This window comes from Echinops telfairi, unplaced genomic scaffold (assembly GCF_000313985.2).
Source record: "Echinops telfairi isolate 266 unplaced genomic scaffold, ASM31398v2 ScPeMD7_7467;HRSCAF=8505_1, whole genome shotgun sequence".
NCBI lineage: Eukaryota > Metazoa > Chordata > Mammalia > Afrosoricida > Tenrecidae > Echinops > Echinops telfairi.
This window is the reverse complement of record NW_022111368.1, coordinates 40855469-40875478: the sequence shown is the minus strand read 5'-3', so window position 1 is coordinate 40875478 and position 20010 is coordinate 40855469. Positions and strand designations below refer to the sequence as shown.

General features: G+C 43.1%; 1 protein-coding gene across 1 annotated transcript in view; it reads right to left on the bottom strand.

The window, feature by feature from the left end:
• DNAH6 (dynein axonemal heavy chain 6) overlaps positions 1-20010 on the bottom strand; it is a 260070-nt gene that overhangs the window by 67359 nt on the left and 172701 nt on the right. Inside the window, exons 42-54 of the mRNA XM_004713856.2 lie at positions 18353-18499; positions 17684-17757; positions 14968-15122; positions 14270-14501; positions 11625-11777; positions 10700-10840; positions 9078-9320; positions 6331-6498; positions 5596-5831; positions 4240-4501; positions 3030-3153; positions 1455-1651; positions 515-718 (exon numbers count right to left, since the gene is read on the bottom strand). Of these exons, the coding sequence (XP_004713913.1) occupies positions 515-718; positions 1455-1651; positions 3030-3153; positions 4240-4501; positions 5596-5831; positions 6331-6498; positions 9078-9320; positions 10700-10840; positions 11625-11777; positions 14270-14501; positions 14968-15122; positions 17684-17757; positions 18353-18499 (2336 nt within the window). The remainder of the gene's footprint in view (positions 1-514; positions 719-1454; positions 1652-3029; positions 3154-4239; positions 4502-5595; positions 5832-6330; positions 6499-9077; positions 9321-10699; positions 10841-11624; positions 11778-14269; positions 14502-14967; positions 15123-17683; positions 17758-18352; positions 18500-20010) is intronic.

The following is a 20010-nucleotide window of genomic DNA, read 5'->3' as shown; positions in this document are numbered from 1 at the left end:
TGCTGTGACGTTACCAGGACACCTGCTCCTCAGTCACTGTCATTTTCCCACAAGAGTGAAGAAAGGATTCGTACGTTAACCAGGTGCTTCCGGCAGCAATGAATGTGGAGGTGTGCGGTGAGAGTAATGTTGGTTGTGGCGCTTGAGGTGATGTGAGAACTCGGGGAGGCCATGATTCTCAATGGTTTGGTATTTCTGTCACGATGACCTCTGTCACTTAGGTCACGATGGCATGTGTCAGTTATGTGAGGGGTACTTCGGCAGCTAGGTGATGATGGCGCTGTCCTCCGTTTTGTGATCTGATGCAGTCCTCTTCTCTTGGCATACAATGCTGCTTTTTTGCATGTATGAGCTGGTCTGGGGTAGCTCAGTGTGTCGGTAAGTGAGGAGTGGGTCTGTGCTACATCCGACGTCTATAATTTTCAGTGCTAAATTCAACTTCCACGGTTTTCAGTAGGCAGTACAGTGTAAAGGAGTATCTACAGAGGACTCGTCGTGAGCATGTGTTACATACCTGATCCTGTGGGTCAATCATCAACGGCCACCGTCGCCCCTGAGTAACTAAAATACCATTTTCTGTTGAGATCATGTCACGAGGCAGCCCATCAGTGTTCCACTGCCGTATTTCATAAGGGTCTCCAAGGATGTTAATGAGACTGAAGGAAGTATCAATTGGGATGTTCAGATCCAGACAATCCGTGATCCAAAGGTCGATAAGCTGCAGAAGGAGAGCTCACATGTGACCTTTCAGAGGGAGGGCTTCTCAGTAAATGCGGGCACACCCAACGTGTGGTGTTCAGGAGTAAGGCAATGGTACTGCCCGGCTTACCAGAGGACTGTCACCCCACTAGGCCCCAAGTACCAGAGGGCCCCTGAATTCCTTAGTCTGTATATGAGTTCTACACCGAACTAGCTCTTATCAGGCAAAGACAAGAGTGAAAAGTTTTTGAGAAAGGTATTTCATAGAGATGGCTTTAAATAATTTAATCCCTCTAAATAATTTAATTTCCTGGGAAGCGCACTTGGCTGGAACTGTTATTTTCCGATAAACGGCAGGCTTTATTAATTTTGAAGATAAAGATTAAATGGACCACAGAGTTCTCCCGCGTCCCGTCCTCTTCCGTGGCCCTGCCCTCGGCAGCAAACTCCCAAAGGGGAACATTTCATCCGGGCGGGCGGCGCAGGGGCTACTGCTGCTCAGCAGGGAGAGGGGCTCTGACCTCGCTTTCCTCCCTCTCAGGTTCCCAGAAGGCTGTGTGACGCTGTGATGAGCAGCTGCTTAGGGCAGCAGAAGGGGAGGGGGCGCTGTGCTGTGGTCAGTCTAGGGACAGCTCATCATTGGCTGATAGACAGAGGCGGGGACGTGTGGAATATGCCAACCCATTTCCCTCATGACAACCCTTCACAGTTCCCGCTCCATTCCAGCGCTGAGAGGCGGATGCAGGGTTTCTCACCAATTGCCTGTATTGGGCCGTGAATGCGCCGTAATAGGCCACACAAGCCGCGGCTATGAACACATTCCCAACAACGTTGGATAACTCTTCTTCAAATTTCTCAATGCTTTCTTCCCATCGGATTTGCTCATCTCCTAGCGCTGCTGTAAGCTTGCCGGCACGAACGAGGCGCGCTTGTGTCAGGGACATGTTCTTAGCTAGGAAAAGTATTAGAAATCAGATTCTGTTATTTGGCATTTTCCTATAATGTTCATGATTTGCTGTTGTTTGTATGTGCAATGGCACAGAGCACTGCCTGGTCCTGCTCCATTCCCACCCAGGTGCAGCTCTGGCCATCGTGACCCACAGGGTTTGCCTTCGCTGCTCTTCGGAAGTCGATTGCCAGGCCTTTCTCCCTAGTCTGTCAGTCTGGATGCGCCACTACAACTTGTCCAGTATCATAGTCACGTGTCAGTCTCCAACGACAGGTGATGGCTACCCATGGGGTTCATTGACTAGGAATCAAATGGGTACAGAAGGTAAGAACCACCATATCCCAGGTTGAACATTTACTCGACTGCTTTGGCTTACAGTGAAATTAGTGTTATTTAGCTAATTATGCCAGTACATCTCTATGATGAAAGCTCACACAAACTCAGCATTATTTCTCATTTCAGAATTAAATGCAACCTTGCCTCTTCCATGCAAAGAACTCTCTCTCTTTTGGTGCCCCTCTACTCTGGGAAAAAATGATGCTCTCACTATGCCTTGGGAGTCGTTTTTTTCTATATCAAATGCATATGCAGCCTTTCATTATACCATATGCCCCCCAAATAACCATATCATAACACCGTATCTGATCAAGGAAGCCTGGCTCAGATATAGGATGTGGAGTATATGTAATATATGTGACTTTTCTAGTTTCCTACTGAGATAGTTAAGGTTTATTGTGCCAACCTGGCCAATAAACACATGTGGGATTAATTGAAGGGCACAGAGATAAAATAGCTCCGTGAGCCTCGCCTTTCTAGTTCTTGGGTCTCTTGCTTTCTGATGGTTGGACAAGAGTGCTGCTGCCTTAGCCAGTTCCCTGCTTCAGCTGGCAAGGCTCACTTCCTGCAAGACATCCCTGAGGAGAAGCCACATGGACCTACCATGGTGCAACCCTGGGTGCTGGAGCACCCGTGTGGAGACCCCTGCCAGTGCTGAGATGCTTACACGTTCACTGATTCGGCTTTCCTCCTGCAGTCAGCATCATTGCATGTGTTTTGTGAGATGGTGTTGGACATATGTGTTTTGTGGATTGGTGTCGGACATATGGGCTAAGGCTGGACTTGTGGGCTTGGAAGCACTGGATTGGAATGCTTTCTTAATGTACACTTACCCTTTATATAAAACTCTCTCTTATCCATATGCGTTTCTGTGGATTTGTGTGCCTAGTTTACCCAGACTAACACACCTACCAGAAGGTTAATGGAAGGAGATGAATGGAAACATAGCCTACATGTTGGATGAAAGCTGAGACAGGACTGCTTGGAGACCTCTGCTTCTGGAACCAGGCCTTGCTGACCAGGGTAAGTTCTAGGAGCTACTTACATAGACTGTCCTTTTCATTCACGCCTTTGTCGTATTCATCTTGCAGGTTCTTTATCTTATCTTCGACCTGTTTCAGCAATGCTTGCTTTTCTCGCAGGGTAGCCATAGTCACATCGAGCTCAGCCTAATAACGTCAAGTAAGTAGTTTAAGAAGAGGTCCCCAGGCAAAGCTGAACTTGCAGATTCAAAAACATATATGAAATGATAAATCTGACTTTTACCCCAGATTTTTCTTCTAAAAAGGATTTTGATGTGAAGATACAAAAGAGTTAGCACAAATGTAAAATAGAGTAAAAAAAAAAAACCCAAACAGAACAGAAGCGAACAAGTCCAACAAAACAATCCTAAGAGGACTAGGGACACGGTATACCAACCGTTTGGGATGAATTCATTATTACAATGGGATATTAGCTTTAAATGATGAAACAAGTGGTGTAGTGAGAACTCGTCTTTACTGACTAGGGTTTTAGAGCAGGGTCGGCGTCCACAGGCGGACAGGCTGCCTGCGGGCCATCACCAGCCTGCTGCTTGCTTTTTGTACCGCCTGAGAACCCAAAGGGAAGAGTGTTTGCACTTTTAAATGGTCTTGAAAAAAAGCAAGAGAAGAATACATGTCATGGCGTGTGATAATTTAAGAAACGACATGGGACTGTATAAAGCTGAGCTCCAGGGGTCCTCATTTAGAGAGATTCAATAAGTGAAATAACATTGGAGTAAGCCAGGCACATTCATTTGTGTGCTACCTGGCTGTTTTTGCAACAGAGATCAAGATAGCTTCCTTACTATCTAGACCTTTAGAGAAAAAGGTTGCTGCCCCCTGTTCTAGGCCCCTGATGATCCAGGTCACCTGCTCACTGGGTGACCAGGCTTTGCTCTACTTGAGAAGCCCACGCCTCTCACATCTGGCTGCCTAGACCATCAGATGCTAGAGCTAGAAGACACCTACAGCCACATCCCTCTTTTCAGATAGCTTTGCTTATTTCCTTTTATGCTTGAAGGTGGCTCATTCTAGAGGCCATTGCGGAAGAAGAAGAAAAAAGTTGCCAAGTTAGCTATTGATTAGAAGAAAGCTAATTTCCAAGAACCCTGCCACCGTCTACATAGTGTGTGTGGTGTGGTGGGCGGGCACAGTGGCCCTTATTAAGGAATAAAATCTTGAGTGATAAATGGCCACAACTTTTAATTCTCTAATACAGAAAAGACAATGTACCTGGGCCGCACGGAGTTTCTGTCTCTTTGGCTCAACTTCTTTGACAACCCGAGAGTACAAGTCCATTGCTCGTACCCACATGCACATGGATTTACAGGCTTTGGACACTTTCTCTACTTTCTCAGGCACAAAGTCAGGATTGTTGATATACTTTTGAAGTTTTGCCAGGATTTGAGGCTTTATGTTTTCCTTGTCATATTCTAACAGCTTTTTCAGGAAGTTCGAGTCACCAAGGATCTGCTTTGCTGTTGGCCAATCAGGCCTGAAAGACAAACACCGTCATAAAGTGACCAAAGGACAAAATAAATGCCTTCCCTTGAGAACATTACCCTATTATTTCCAATAAGGGGGTCTTTTCCATCCCTATATTATAGGTCCAGTAGTTTGTAAAAGTACACTGCAATTCATGGGGAGGAACTAAGGTTCCTTCCATCTCAATTATGGCAGAGAAAGAATGAAAACGTCATACAGTTTTAGAAAGGTAAGGCAGTACAGAGATAATAGTTTTATTTTAATAGGTTTAGTTTTTAAATTCCCTAGGCATTCACATTTCCCTCCATTGCCTTAAAGTCTCTTGTCAGGACCATTCCAATCACATTCCAATTGGATATAATTCTCTTGGTCCATCTTGCCCCTTCTGACCTCTCGCCAAATTGCTCTTTCTAACGCGAAAACCTGTCTGTGTTAGAAACAGTCAGTGGTTGTCAGGCCCCCTTGTTCTCTGAAGAGCCCCCAGGCTTCACCCTGGTGCCCCCAGGAGGGAGTGCTGGATTCTCTCCCTTGGCTCTTATGAGTTTTGCATAGGAAGGTTGGTTCCTCATGACATACATTTTGCAGGAAGAGGAAAATGGTTTGCATTGTTAAAGAAAATTTGGAAACTACATATCTTCAGGATGAGATGTGTAACTTTAACTGTTAGCACAGCATACAAGGCCTTTCATGAAGTAGTCATTCCTGCTTCCACCAGCCCCATCTCATTCTGCAAGCATGTAAGGTCCCTGAGTTCTTCCCACGGTCTCACTGTCTGAACATCAACTCCAGAATAACCATGTGGACGCAGGCACTTTCCCCCTCGGCACTCCCCAAACTATGCAATGCTCATATGGCCTTGGAATGTTTTTAATTTTATTTTTCACGTCTCTTTTATTACTAACCGCATGCCCCTAGTAGGGGAAATCTTTACCTTGATATCTTCTATCATCTAGCACAAAGTAGATATTCAAAAAATGCTTGCTGAATGACTGAATCACAGAGTGAATGCAGAAGACCATGAAATTATATAATAAAATGGAGGGGGAAAAAACATTAAGAAATCCGACTAAGTGTTCTGGTAATACATGAATCTGAATTACTCACTTTGCATTCAAGAGAATGGAAATTGCTTCCATTACTGTCATGACCATATCTGGGGGTTTTGTAAAAACTCTGATTTCAGATATATCTGCTTTATCCAAGGAATCCAAAGCTTTATTGGCAGCGTCGAGCGCAGGGAGAGCTTCTTCAAGGTCTCTCTGAGCATCATCAGCTATGGCTTGGGTTTCTTCGGCTTTCACCTTTGCCATTGCTTCATCTTCTTGTACAATTTGACGGACCTAGTCATTAAAAGGTGACTGGGTAAGTAGTCTCGATACTTGGATTTCAATGTTTCAAAACCAGTAATAAGAAGTCTCATTTGCCCTTTGGATTGCATGCTCTCCCTACCTGCCTACCCAGATTTAAGCTCTCAAAACCCAAAGGGGGCAGTTGTGCTCTGGTTGCTATGAGTTAGAACTGACCTGATGGCAGTGAGTGAGTTTGTGTCCTTCTTCACGCATAATAGAGGGGAAATTACTATCACAACACTTCCTTCAGAATAGAGGACTATGATATGTAGGTGACACCATGCTCATAATTCCCCCTGTCCCACTCATGGAAATAACCCCATTTTTAGGGAGAGAACTGGATGATGTATTGGGGGGAAAATTTTAAAGTATTTATATATGGTTGGGTTTATCTACCATTCTAATACATCACATATATTATTAGTTCATTGCATATGGGTGATCATCTAACTGGTGATTCTTGTCAGCACTGGCAGGTCACGCAGCTTACCTGATCGGCACTCTCTTGATCCACTGCTAGTTTGTCCATCAGCTCTTCAACATCTTGTGATTTTTTTAAAAGGATAGGTTCCAAAGCTGAGAGGTCTAATTTCATTTTATCTACTAGTATGTTCGTTTCTAATAGCTTGGTCAGACCATTCTTCACCCGACCTAGTGCCTAAATGACAATGAAATACCTGTTTTAGTGAGTATAATAAACTCTAGGTTTACTGGCTTCCTTACTCATGTCTAGGATTGGAAAAGCCTAGATTTATAAAATTTAAGCTTAAAGCCAAGACCCTGCAGAGCTCCTCAAGTGGCAGAACTCTGAAGGATGACTCTGGAACGCACATGGTGGGTTTGGCTCCAGGCCCCGGTCATCGAGTTCACTGGGCTGTGAGCCCATGTTGGGTGGAGATGACATCGTATTCATTGTTATTCCCCTCTGTTGGCTCGTGTGAGTCTATCAAGTGGATACAGCACGAGTTCCAATAGGAATCCTTGGAGGCTACTGCTCTAGGAGTTTGTTCACTTGAGGTGGGCTGTCAAGGCTGCGAGGCCCCAGGTATCGAGCTGCTCTGCCGACTTCTGGCTGCTGGACATGAACCCACTTCCCTATAGTTAGGAACTGTTGACTAGGGTCAAAGAGGGTGGGGTCTGGCTGCCAGACTTTGTGTGTGTGAGTGAAGGCAGGGTAGAAAGCTTTGGTTCAAATGGGCAGATTCTGTTCCATGAGGCATGTATTTTATCAGGTAATTATCCACAGAAAGGCACCCCAGTGGCACAGTGAGTTAAGCATTTTGTTGCTAACTGCAAAGTCAGTTGAAACCCATCAGTTGCTCCATGCAAGAGAGACGAGGCCATCTGTTTGCGTACAGATGTGTGGTCTCCGAAAGCCTATGGAGCAGTTCCACTCGCTCCTCGAGGGCCACTGTGGGTGGGAAGCAACTTGATGGCAGTGGGTTTGTGAATCTGCTGAGAAGGATTTAGGTATCTGAATGTTAAATGCTTTCTTTTTACTGTGCTTAAAATGTTATTTGACACCTAACGGTGATGACTGGCAGCCACTAGTTTCTGAGCCCATTGTATGTGTCAGATCAAACTCCAAGTGCTTCACAAACAGTATCATTCAACAACAGTCCACGAGGAAAAATACAATTATTTTTAGACCAATTTTCTCCTCAGGTTGAGAGAAGTTACATCATAAGTCCAAGGTTGCACAGCAAGAGAAAAGTGGGTGGGCTTGTGCGTTGTACAGAGTCCGTGTGATAAAAAAGTTCTTGAAGTAAAAAGAAATAGAGAAAAGAACTAGGAGGCAAAGGACATTTATAGAGGTCTAAATACTGATATGTACATATGTAAATATATTTATATATGACAATGAGGAAATAGATCTGTATGCATATATTTATAGGTTTAGTATTAAGGTAGCAGATGGACATTGGGCCTCTACTCAAGTACTCCCTCAATGTAAGAACACTTTGTTCTATTAAACTGGCATTCCATGATGCTCACCTTCCCGACATGATCGCTGAAGATAATGTGGGTGCATAAGCAAATGTGGTGAAGAAAGCTGATGGTGCCTGGCTATCAAAAGTTATAGCATCTGGGGTCTTAAAGGCTTGAAGGTAAACAAGAGGCCATGTAGCTGAGAAGCAACAAAGCCCACATGGAAGAAGCATACCAGCCTGTGTGATCATGAGGTGTCGATGGGATCAGGTAACAGGCATCAAAGAACAAAAAAATCATATCATTGTGAATGAGGGGGAGTGCGGAGTGGGGACCCAAAGCCCATATGTAGGCAACTGGACATCCCCTTACAGTAGGGTCCCAGGGAGGAAAAGAGCCAGTCAAGGTGCAGTGTAGCAACGATGAAACATACAACTTTCCTCTAGTTCCTAAATGCTGCCCCCCACCATCACGATCCCAATTCTACCTTACAAATCCAGCTAGACCAGAGGATATACACTAGTATAGATAGGAACTGGAAACACAGGGAATCTAGACAGATGAAACCTTCAGGACCAGTGGTGAGAGTGGCAATACCAGGAAGGTGGAGGGAAGGTCGGGTAGAAAGGGGGAACCGATTACAAGGATCTACATATAACCCCCTTCCTGGGGGATGGTCAACAGAAAAATGGGTGAAGGGAGGCGTCGGTCAGTGTAAGACATGGAAAAATAATGATTTATAAATTATCAGGAGGGAGGGAGGGAGGGAAAAAATGAGGAGCTGATACCAAGGGCTCAAGTAGAAAGCAAGTGTTTTGAGAATGATGAGGGCAACAAATGTACAAATGTGCTTGACACAATGGATGGGTGTATGGATTGTGGTAAGCGTTGTACGAGCCCCCAATAAAATGATTTTAAAAAGTTCTTGTCGTTAACAGGAACCACTGACATGTTAGACAACAAAATCCCATCTCTATTGCTTTACGTAAAGTTATTCTGTGTGTTGCATGATGCAGAAATGACTGGCCCCAATGCTGTTGCTGTCGCAATGTCCCTATGTGCACACCAAGTCGAGACAGTTGTGCAAATGAACCAAGAACGACCCGGAAAGATCAAGAAGGGGAAGCCCCTGGCTGGTCAGACTCCAGATCGAGCGCGAGATGCCTTGCTGTCAGCCTCTCCAGGGTACATGTCGGGATGCAGGGAAATCCGCACAGAGATTCTGCACTTACTCTGGCAACTGCTTTGAGTTCAAGCCACTAAGAGAAGAAAAAGAAAACCGTTTCCCATGGACAACATGGAGCTTACTAAAACCAACTGCCTCTTCTTTTCGCTCAACATGGACAGGTAGAGGTTGATGAGCTCCAAGTAGGAGGTGGGCGTCGTGTAGTAGCGCCTGCGCAGCTCCGTGTAGTAGCGCTCCGCCATCTGCGACACGCTCAGGTGCACGTACACGCACATGAGGGAGAGCTTCTCTTTCAGGTCGACGTTTCCAGGGTCAACATTGGAGAAAAAGGTCTTTGACACGGACAGAAGTGCTTCTTTGGGCCACTAAATAAGAAAACAGTTTGGAAAATCTGTTGGCCATTTCAATCCTATATAGTTAGCTGAGCAATGAAGGAAAAACAATTCTCTAGAACTCTTCGTCGCCTTGTGAACCCCACCTCACCTCACCGCCTCGCCTGCCCCTTCCTGAATGAAACAGCAAAGGGCTCGCTGTCATTGACTGAATAAGTGATTGGGTGTCCTTGGGATGAGTCTGTGGATAAAGCATCTTTCCAGGACCTCGAGTCCTCATTAGGCAGTTTGGACTGCGGGCTCATCATTACAATCATTGCCCTGGTCGTACTTGAACTCCATCATCCCTCTCTTGTGCCTTTGAGTTTCCCTGAACCCTACTCAAATGCAATCTGTTGCTCCATGACGACAGCCGTGCCGCTGAGCATGACTGGGGCAAAGATGCGTCCACGCCCACTGGTCTCACTTTAACTTCATGACAACTAGATCGCGGGGGCCCTCGTGTGGCTCAGAAGCCCTTCTCAAAAAGGCACCAAACCCACTACCATTGAGTCAATGTCAACTCACAGTGACTCTAGAGGACAGGGTAGAACTGCCCCATGTGAGTTTCTGAGACCAGAACTCTATGGGAGTAGAAAATCCCATCTTTCTCACAAGTAGTGGCTGGTGGTTTTGAACAACTGACCTCGAAGTTAGCAGCCCAATGTGTAACCACTATACCACCTCCAACATGTTCCCTTTTGTCCTGGCCTAAGTAGTTATTTCAATGCTTTGCTCTATCCACTCATCCTCTTTTCTCTTTACCCTCAGTTGTTGGTGTTGCTTCCTAGATCACTGTCAAATAGAAGCAGTGAAACAGACCTGCCCCGTGGCCCCTCACCTGCCTCTCTGTGTCTGCACCTGTCTTCTTTCCTGTGCCTCTGGGGCTAGCTGCGCATGCGCCTTCAGCCCTTTCATCCACGGTGCTGTCCCTTTCTACTCAACAGTATCCGTCCCACAGCCCTCCCCGTTGTCTACTGCACTCGTTCTCTTTCGGGATTGTCATCAGCTCAGGCTCAGGTTGCGTTTCCCGTGGAAAAGTCCTTCTCGCCGACTGCACACGCCCCTCTAGCGATGGCCACCGCTCTGCTCTCCTTTAGGGACGAGCTCCTCGAAAGCACAGCCTTTACTTGCTCTCCGATCTCTCCTGGTCTCTCTCTCCCACCGTTCCACTACAACAGCTCTTGTCAAGATCACCAATAAAGTCCACACTACTAAATCCATTTGCCCATTGACAACATATGGTGATTTCATCCCTATTATGAATTCCTAGTGACCCTTAACAATAATGCCTGAGGCCTCGAGTTCTTTCTGGACAATATGAACTCAAGCAAGTCCAACTTCTCCATGAGACGTGCAAGGTTGTTACCGACCTGGACAAACCAGTCAATGGTGCAGCAGTTCACAAGGGATGGAAACATCCGACACCGGGCCCGAAAGGCCTCCCCGACGGGGCTCATGCAGAGAACAATGTGCAGCTTCTGACGGACTCTGCTGATAAAGTACTGAAACACCTGAACAACAACAACAACAACAACAAAAACCCAAATGAAAGTCGAGAGCGGTGAAACCTGTTTCGGAGTGAGTTGAAATGCATCGTCTTGGTTGTGCGATTGCTTTCCTGGTAGGTCAGAGGGTTCACATACTGGGCTCTCCCTCAGGTGGGTACGGCAGGTGTGTGAACACATTTGGGCTTAAAGAAGAATATAGGAAGCCGGCCAATTGGGACAAGACCGACTTCCCGTGGCACGGCAGGGTTTCTGTTTGGTTATTTATTTTTGCTTTGCACAGCCTGGTGAATCAATAATTTAAACTCATAAGATGAAATCAACGGGATTATGAAGAAAATCCAATTATGCTGGAATTATTCTATTCATGGACTCTTTTACAGTGTGTGTGTATGTGCTGAGTTTTTAAAAATAGTGCATGTCCAAGAAAGTACTAAGGAGTCCTGGGGTACCGGCTAAGGACTCCGCTGCTAACCAAGGTTGGTGGTTCCACTGTGTGGGAGCAAGATGTGGGAGCCCAATTCCACGCGGATCACAGCCGGGCAAACGCTGGGGGCAGTGCTGCTCTGTCCTGAGTGGTAGCGGCGGGTTGGCCTCAGCTGCTGGCAAAGGGGCCCAAATCCCCCAAATTTCCCATCACTCCTAACAGAACCTCAGGGTCTTCCAAGCACATTTCTTTTTCCCCTTCCCTATTCACAGACTCTTTAAGAAAATGTGTGGGTTTCTAAAAACAAAATACGAAGGCAGTCTTTCATTTACAAACCCACGTGTCAGTCTGGCTGTGTCCTACCTCATCTCTATTCCCCTCCGAAATCCCTGCTTCTTTTGCTTTGGGTCTCGTGGCAGCTAACACCTGCTCCAGTTCGTCCTTTTCGAACAAATTAGGCACCTCACCCGAGTTCAGGATGTTATTTATATCCTCTAGGAACTCCTCCACTACAATCTGTAGAAGGAAGCAGAACGGTCATTACAACTCATTCACCACTCTGTATATATGAGTATGGATGGTAAAGTAAATATGTAACTTAACATGCATTGTCTTAATTAGGTGTTTAATCAAAGATAATCTCAAAATTTATCTAAAATCATAATGACACAGCTAGCAAGCTCATTTAGGTTTTAATTTTTCTTTCCTGTTACGTTTCTTAGAAGTTATGGCCGTTTCACAGGTTCAAGTCATATGTGTAAGCATTTTAGTTATGGCCTTATTATAAATATTAATCCACAATTGTGTAGAAGTCTATCATATATACTCATATCATTTTTTGATGCCCCATACATTTATTTGATGGGCTTAGATGGTTCACAATCTCAATTATGTCCTAAGTATATATGTGGGCCTATAGCTTTTCTCTCCAGTTAGATTATTCTCTTAGAACAAATTAAAAGGAGTCAAATTAATAATGAAAGTACATAAATACTTCATGGATTTTGAATATTTTGAGGTATGGACCCTGCTTCATCCTTTTGCAGATGAAGATCCAATTTCACCAGCATCACTTATTGAAAAGATTACCCGCGCCCCATTTAATGGGTTTCAGCCCTTTATCAAAAAGCAGGTGTGTATAGGTGCTTGACCCTATTTCCAGGTCTCTATCCCATCCTTTGGTCTCTGTTTCTGTTGTACCAGTAACGAGCTGTTTTGACTACCGAGGTTATGCAATGGGTTTGAAAGTCAGAGAGCGAGAGACTTCCTATTTTAGAAGGGTTTGCTGATCCTGGGTTTCTTTCCTTCTGATATAAAGTTGGTCTTTAGTTTGTCCATTTATTTGAAGACTAGTCCTGGGGTTTAGATAGGAATGGCATTGTATATAGAGATTGCCTTACATGACATTTTCACAGTATTAAGTCTTCCTAATTCATGAACTTGGAACAGTCTTCCGTTTATGGAAGTCTCATCTTTGTTTCTTCTAGTAGTGCTTTGTAGTTTTCTTTGTACAAGCCTTTTGTTTCTCTAGTTAGGTTTATAGAAATTGTTCTTTATATTTTTAAGACACACTTATTTTGTTTTGTATTTACCAGTAAGCAGCAGACTAAATTCAATTTTTGTTATTGTGCTTCTTTCAATTACTTTTCACATTTCAAAGTTTTACATAGATTTGCACATACATATATATAAAACTATGAATCTTTGTTATTATGACCATGTTTCCCTATCGCTAATATAAAAACCTTTTACATTTATTGTGCTTTTCAACAGTAAAAATGTTTGTTTGTTGTTAAAAGTGGAGTAAGACAAAGTGATTTGGTCTTTGAAAATTTAACCCTTGGAGTTTGCTTTTTTTTTTTTCCCCCCCCAATGTGGTTTGTTTGATCTTTAAAATAAGTGTTAAAAATTCCTTAATAAGGAATCTAGTTTCTAATGAGGACAGTTAGAAACTATAGATTAGTAAAAATCACTCACCATTCCATGCTCTAGATGTTTTTACATTGTGTATGTGGATATGGCCTATCTGTTTACATAAGTATTAAACCCAAACATTGAAAACATTTTATGATATAGCAACATATTATATTTTTCATGTTAATGAGTGTAAATATGGAAACAATTTACTTTCATACTTTTTATACTCCTGTGCTGTAATCTGCTATGTAACTCTCTCTTTTCCTGAATGATGAGGCTATTTTAAATTATTAACTATTATTCAGAGACATTGAACCAAATATTCTTATATATCCAATTTTGTATGCAGCTCTTATAATTTTTAAGGGAAATGTAATGATTGTAGGTACCTGAGGTCATTACCTAACTTCACAGTCAACTTGGAGATAACTAAAGTGTTGGGAATAGCATTCAACCTGTCAGTCGGATCCATAGTCTGATGGTGCCTCCTTGTGGTCATGCCTTCTCATGAAGAGGGGCCTGGGAACCTCCTTCTTTTTCTCTGCCTGCACCTTCCTGCCTGCTGGCAAGCTACTCTGAGACCTGCCTGAGCCCTGGGGATGTTCCTACATCCATTGGATCGAAACAACTCTGCACTCACCAACCTGTGATCTTCCTGCAATTGGCATCATTGCTTGTGACTGCGTGAGTCTGCAGAGGGACTAGTACTGGACTTATGACTTGAGTTGGACTGGGCTGGGATGCTTTCCCGATATGTCATTACTTCTTGATATAAAGTCCTTTCTTAGACATATATGAGGGTCCCTGGATTTGTTTCTCTGGTCAACCTAGCCTAACACAGTACCCATTGCCAATACATTTCCAGAATAAAAAGTGTTAACGCATAACTTACCACTAAAATTTTCCAACACAGCATATTATGATTTGCACATTGACCAACCAACCAACATATCTCCTGATCCAGCCTACACACTGTTAAAGTATACAGAGCACTACAGTCCCCTGTACTTTAGCCTACAAACTACTGAGAGCGCACAGAATTGCAGCACCCTATATCTTTCCTGTTCTGACACAGTAACTATTATGTGTACCTGGGTGTCTGTGAAAAGAAAAACCATGTTCTTGTCCTCTACGCCTGCCATTTTGTACAACTTCCTCAGGTCTTCATGGAAAGAGTCGTAGTTATAACCCCGGCTCAGTTCAATCTGCATACATTTGTAGCCACATATATGAGCTGCAAGTCTCGTAAGCGACTGCTTTCCCGTGCCCCCTACCCCAACCAGCAGAGCATTGCCTCGTTCCTGACGGATCATCCTGGCAATCCTGCAAGAAGCAAAGCAGAAGCATTAGTTTCAAATCCACAAGTGTGGCTTCTGCTGGGAAGGCCTCACAGCCCTGAAGGCTGTTGGCTCGGAGTTCCCCATCCAGCAATTATGGCGTATCACCCTGTCATTCATTTTATTTCTCTGTAGACTTGAAGTTCCTCTTCAGGCATGTATGTAATTAGCCAGCTTTGTAAACCATGTCAGATCTTTTTGTAAGAAGACAGAACATAGAAAAGCAATAGAAAACAATCTATTAATATTTAGCAAAAATAACACTTGGGTTTCTGTAGAAAGTCCATGCTAGATGTATTTAAAATATATTCCAAAACCTTTAAAATTACAATGAGATATCCTAGCAGACCTTTGTCCATCTAGAAATCCTTGTAAAGTGTTTTATCTGACTTTATCTTTTACACCAAAAGAAATGAGACCAGCGCAGTGTCGAGCACACTCTAGCACTGTACCTTGAGACATGTTCTACAGCATCCTGGAAGAAGACCAACTTGACGTCCTTGGGATTTGTGAGATTATAATCATCGAGGTAGTCCTGCAGAACATTTGCAATTTTCTCCGTATCAGGCATGTCATCGTAAATTCGATCACTCTTGTCTGCTCCAAACTGTAAGGCGATTTGTGGGAGAAAACCACATGGAAAAAATTTTGATATATAAATGTATGTAATGAGAAGGTGAACATTATTTAATCTAGGTTGCTAGTAAATCTTGTGATGATCTACATGCATATACAAACAGAGCTTTAACATCAAGGAAATGGGACCAGGTCCAGATTTTCACAGGTCACTGGAAAGTTCCTGTAGTTCTTCAAGTCATGTGCTAACTTTCCAAGATCTCGGCAGTAAAATTGCAGGAGCTTGCGTGTCGTTTTGCACTTATCCGTTACTCTGGTTTCATATTTTGGCTCGAAGGCAGTTGGCATCAGAAAAGCCAACTGGGTTGAAAATCATGCACAGTAAACGGATTTCTTAAAAGGCCATAACTATCTGCCGTTTTGTACAACAGCCGTCTTGGGTTCAATAAATTGTTGAGAATGTTTGGACTTTCTGCAGTCCTTGGGTGGCACAAATGTGTTAAGTTCAACCCGAGCCCTCTCAAAAGAAAGGCCTGCTGAGCTACTTCGGAAAATTCAGCTCCTGAAAACCCCCTGGAGCACAGTTCCACTCTGATACACACGAGGTGGTCATGAACCAGAACGGACTAGAAGTAGTGGTGGAACCTACTGCTGACATATTTTCTCTGCTATAGCAACTGCCTGGTGAGGTATTTTCACCTGGAATCTTTGACAAAAACATATGCAGGTGACACAAGAAGTGTCGAGCTATTCTTTTCCTTTGATTTATTTCCCTATTAGATAATAACACTAGAAACACAGGTAAACTATAATCTCTACCTACAAACAAGCCACCACACAGATGAGTTGTTTATCTTTTATATTTGTCAAGTGATAATGCTCATCTGAGGAGCCTTGCTGGGTGCAGTGGTTAAACATTGGACTACTAACCAAAAGGCTGGTGGTTTGAATCCATCAGCTTCTCAGTGGGAGGAAAGCAGCCATGGCTCTGTGCTTCCTGAAATACAGGTGCTATTGCTTTTAGGTGCCACTGAGTGGGTCCCAACGTGCAGAGATCCCACGTACAACAGACCGAGACACTGCCTGCACCCGGCCAGCGTCACAATCATTGCTATGTTTGAGCCCATTGTCAATCCATCGGAGGGTCTTCCTCATTTTCACTGACTTTCTTACTGAGCATGTTGTACAGGGACTGGTCCCTCCTGATACTATGTCCGGAATATGTGAGACAAAGTCTTGTTAAGCTTGCTTCTAAGGCATATTCTGAATGTACGTTGTCTGAGGCAGATGTCTTTGTTTTTCTGGAAGTCCATGGTATATTCAGTGGTATTGAATACCCTTGAATGGGTGGTATTGAAGGAAATCCAAACCACAGGGAAGGCACTGGTGAAACCAAGGCTGCAGTAATCAACAGAAGGCCACAAATAGATGCAGCACTTGTTAGTGCCAAGAAATTTGGAAGAGAGTGATCTGGCCAAATGCCTGTAGGAGACGCAGATTTGTATTCTATGGGGCAGTCCCACTCTGTCCTCTGGCATCGATGTGAGTTAGGATGGACTTGACGGCACAGGACAACACACTTCACTAGAAGAGGGCTGCGGAGTGATGAAAGAGCACACACGTGGGTGAGGCGAAGGAGCGCTCATTCATTTAACCAGCACTGACTGAGAATCTTTTATGCACCTAACTTTGCGCACACATCTTGGGATGGAATGTTAATAAAACAGATAGGGTACTTCCCCTCTTGAAGACATGGGGACTCTGATAAACAAACAATCAGCTTGGTAAAGCACAATGGCTCTTTGCCAGCCGAGGCAGGGGGGTGAGATTAAGAGTTACACAGGGCCCATGTGTAAAAGTTACTGGGTTTTCATAAAAGGAAAAATTTGCCACTAATTAGAGCTCCCTTAAAATGAAGACAGAAACTCTACTGTCTTCTCATCATTTAAGAGGCAACACGAACTGAGCAGGTACATAGGGTGTAATAAGGGGGTTCTGGTGATGGTTAAGAGATTAAACCTCTATGCTTCTTTCCTAATGACATGCTTGCTTATTCTCTGACTCAAACGATAATGAAAACGCATGCCATTAGATTGGGAGTCAGTAACTATTTTCTGTAAAAGGCCAGCTATCAAGCATCTGGGGCTTTGAAGGCATGTGGTCTCTATAGTGATTATTCCAGTCTGGCGTTGTAGTTTGAAAAGCAAACCAAATCAACGTCACTGTCGGGTCAAAGCTGACTCATAGCGATCTCCTCGTGGGTTTCTGAGACTTAACTGATGACAGGATAGGAAGTCTAGACTTTCTCCCATGGAGCTGCTGGTGGTTTCAAACTGCCGACCATGTGGATCGCAGCCCAACTTGTAACCACAACACCACCAGGGCTCCCGCACACACGTGAATGGACATGGGTATTACTGTGTTATAATGAATTTTATTTACAAGAATAAGGAGTGGGTGAATTTGAGCCAAGGGCTAACGTTTTCTGACCGCTAGTATAAAGCCTTTGGCTTCAAGTAAAGTTCGGGCAGAACTTGAACTTTTAAATAAATGTTTTAAAAGACTGACATAAACTCAATAGAACATACTTGCCTTAATAAAGTCTCCAAATATGATGGGCTTACTCAAAAAATATTCCACGTCAGTGGTAATTCCAAAATGTTTGTCTGTTTAAAAAATAAAATTTGTTAGATAAATTTATCATTAGATAAATTTGTTTGTAGTGTTTTAATGGTATAATGATGTATTTGATAATAAATATAGGAACAATATCAACTGTTACTTCACTTAGAAGCCTTAATTAGCATAAATGAAAACTTGGGGAGCCACGTTAACACGGAACTATTTAGTTTGGTTGACAAACACCTCAATTAGAGACTAATAATATTTAATATTTATTTTAATGTTACATTAAGTAATAAATTAAGTAATAATAAGAACTGCTTTAGCAATATCCTGGTTGGTTCCCAGACTATTTCTCCAACTTTCCTTCCTCTACCTAAAATTCTATACTGCCTTTGAAATATTAAAGTCTTCATCCTTGGATTTCAAGACAATAATTTTCATAATAAACCTTTAACCCAAACCAGTGGAGAGCTTTCATTCGTGAATGACTAAAATTCACATTGCATGACTGCATATCAACTCATTTTAATTTTCCTTTTAGAAGCCGGAGTGCTTTTCTTCTGCAGGGAACAACCAAGTCCAACACAGACACACAAACAAGAAACCAATGATAGGTCAATAAATGTTTATATTTACTGGCCATTTCTGTCAAGATGACATGGAAATAGTTTTTATCTTCATTATTAATCAAGCGATCATGGAAAACCCGTTGACATTCATGGCAAAAGAGTCTAAATATCTGCATCTCTTCTCTTATTGTTCCTGAATCACACTGGAGAATACCTGCGTTTTAGGAAAAGAGAAAATAAAAATTTGACCTCTGTGGAATAAATAGTAATAATTTTAAAGTTACTGATTATGAAACCCTTAAGTCCAAATTTACTGGATGTTGCCTCTACATGCACACAAATAGTGGCGATCTAATTTTTTTCCCCTTTGAAATCATTTTACTGGGGACTCGTACAACTCTTTTTAAAAAAAATCATTTTATTAGGGGCTCATACAACTCTTATCACAACCTATACATACATCAATCATGTAAAGCAGATTTGTATATTCATTGCCCTCATCATTCTCAAAACATTTTCTCTCCACTTAAGCCCCCGGCTTTTTCCCCTCCCTCCCCACTCCCCTCTCCCTCATGAGCCCTTGATAATTTATAAATTATTATTTTGTCATATCTTGCCCTGTCCAACGTCTCCCTTCACCCACTTTTCTGTTGTCCACCCCCCCAGGGAGGAGGTCACATATAGCTCCTTGTAATAGGTTTCCTCTTTCCAACCCACTCTCCCTCTACCCTCCCAGTAGGTGATCTAATTTTTAAAACCAAAATTGAGACACATTTTTCTGAAAAAACAAAAAACAGTGACACCTTTTTTTCTGTTTTGTGATGTTTCTTTCAATGAACGCGTGAAGTGGCTAGATTTCGCAGTACAAGCAATGTCAATCTCATTATTACACTGCGTTGCAATACATTAAGTGGGGCATGCCAAGTTTCTAGAAAACATATACTTTCCAGGATGGGTGAAGGGGAAGGAGTATTGAGTTTTGTTTGGGGTAATGTAAAGTTTTTATTTTGTGAGTAATGAATGTCACTGAATTGTACACTTAAACTGGTTAAAATGGAAATATTTTTGAGATACATATTTTACCACAATGAAGAAAAGGACACAGGAGCTAATGAGAAAAGAAGAGAGAAAGGTAGAAAGGAAAAAGGCAAAGGACTTGAATAGACATATTCCCCCAAAAGATAGAGAAATGGCTAGTAAAATGTTACTAGCCCTGAAAAATAAACCAATCTCACTGCCATCGAGTCGATGCTGACTCATAGTGCCCCTGTAGGTTTACGAGACTGACTCTTTACAGGAGAAGTAGAATGCTCCCTCTGTCTCCCTTGGAGCAGCGGATGGTTTCGTGAACTGCAGACCTTAAGGATCGCAGCTCAAAACATAAGCACTACACCGCCAGGGCACCTTAGGAAAATGAAAGTTAAAACCATAATGAAATATCACTTTATATCCACCAGGAAGAAGAAGAAGAAAAGAGAAATATCAGGTGTTGGTGAGCATGTGGAGAAAGGAGAACACTTGTACCTTACTGGTGGGAATGGGAACTAGTTGGTAATTTCTTAGAAAGTTTAAAAATACGGGGGAGAAGGGGGAACCGATCACAATGATCTACATATCAACCCCTCCCAGTGGGATGGACAACAGAAAAGTGGGTGAAGGGAGACATGGGTCAGTGTAAGATATGGAAAAAAAATTATCAAGGGTTCATGAGGGAAGGGGGGGGGG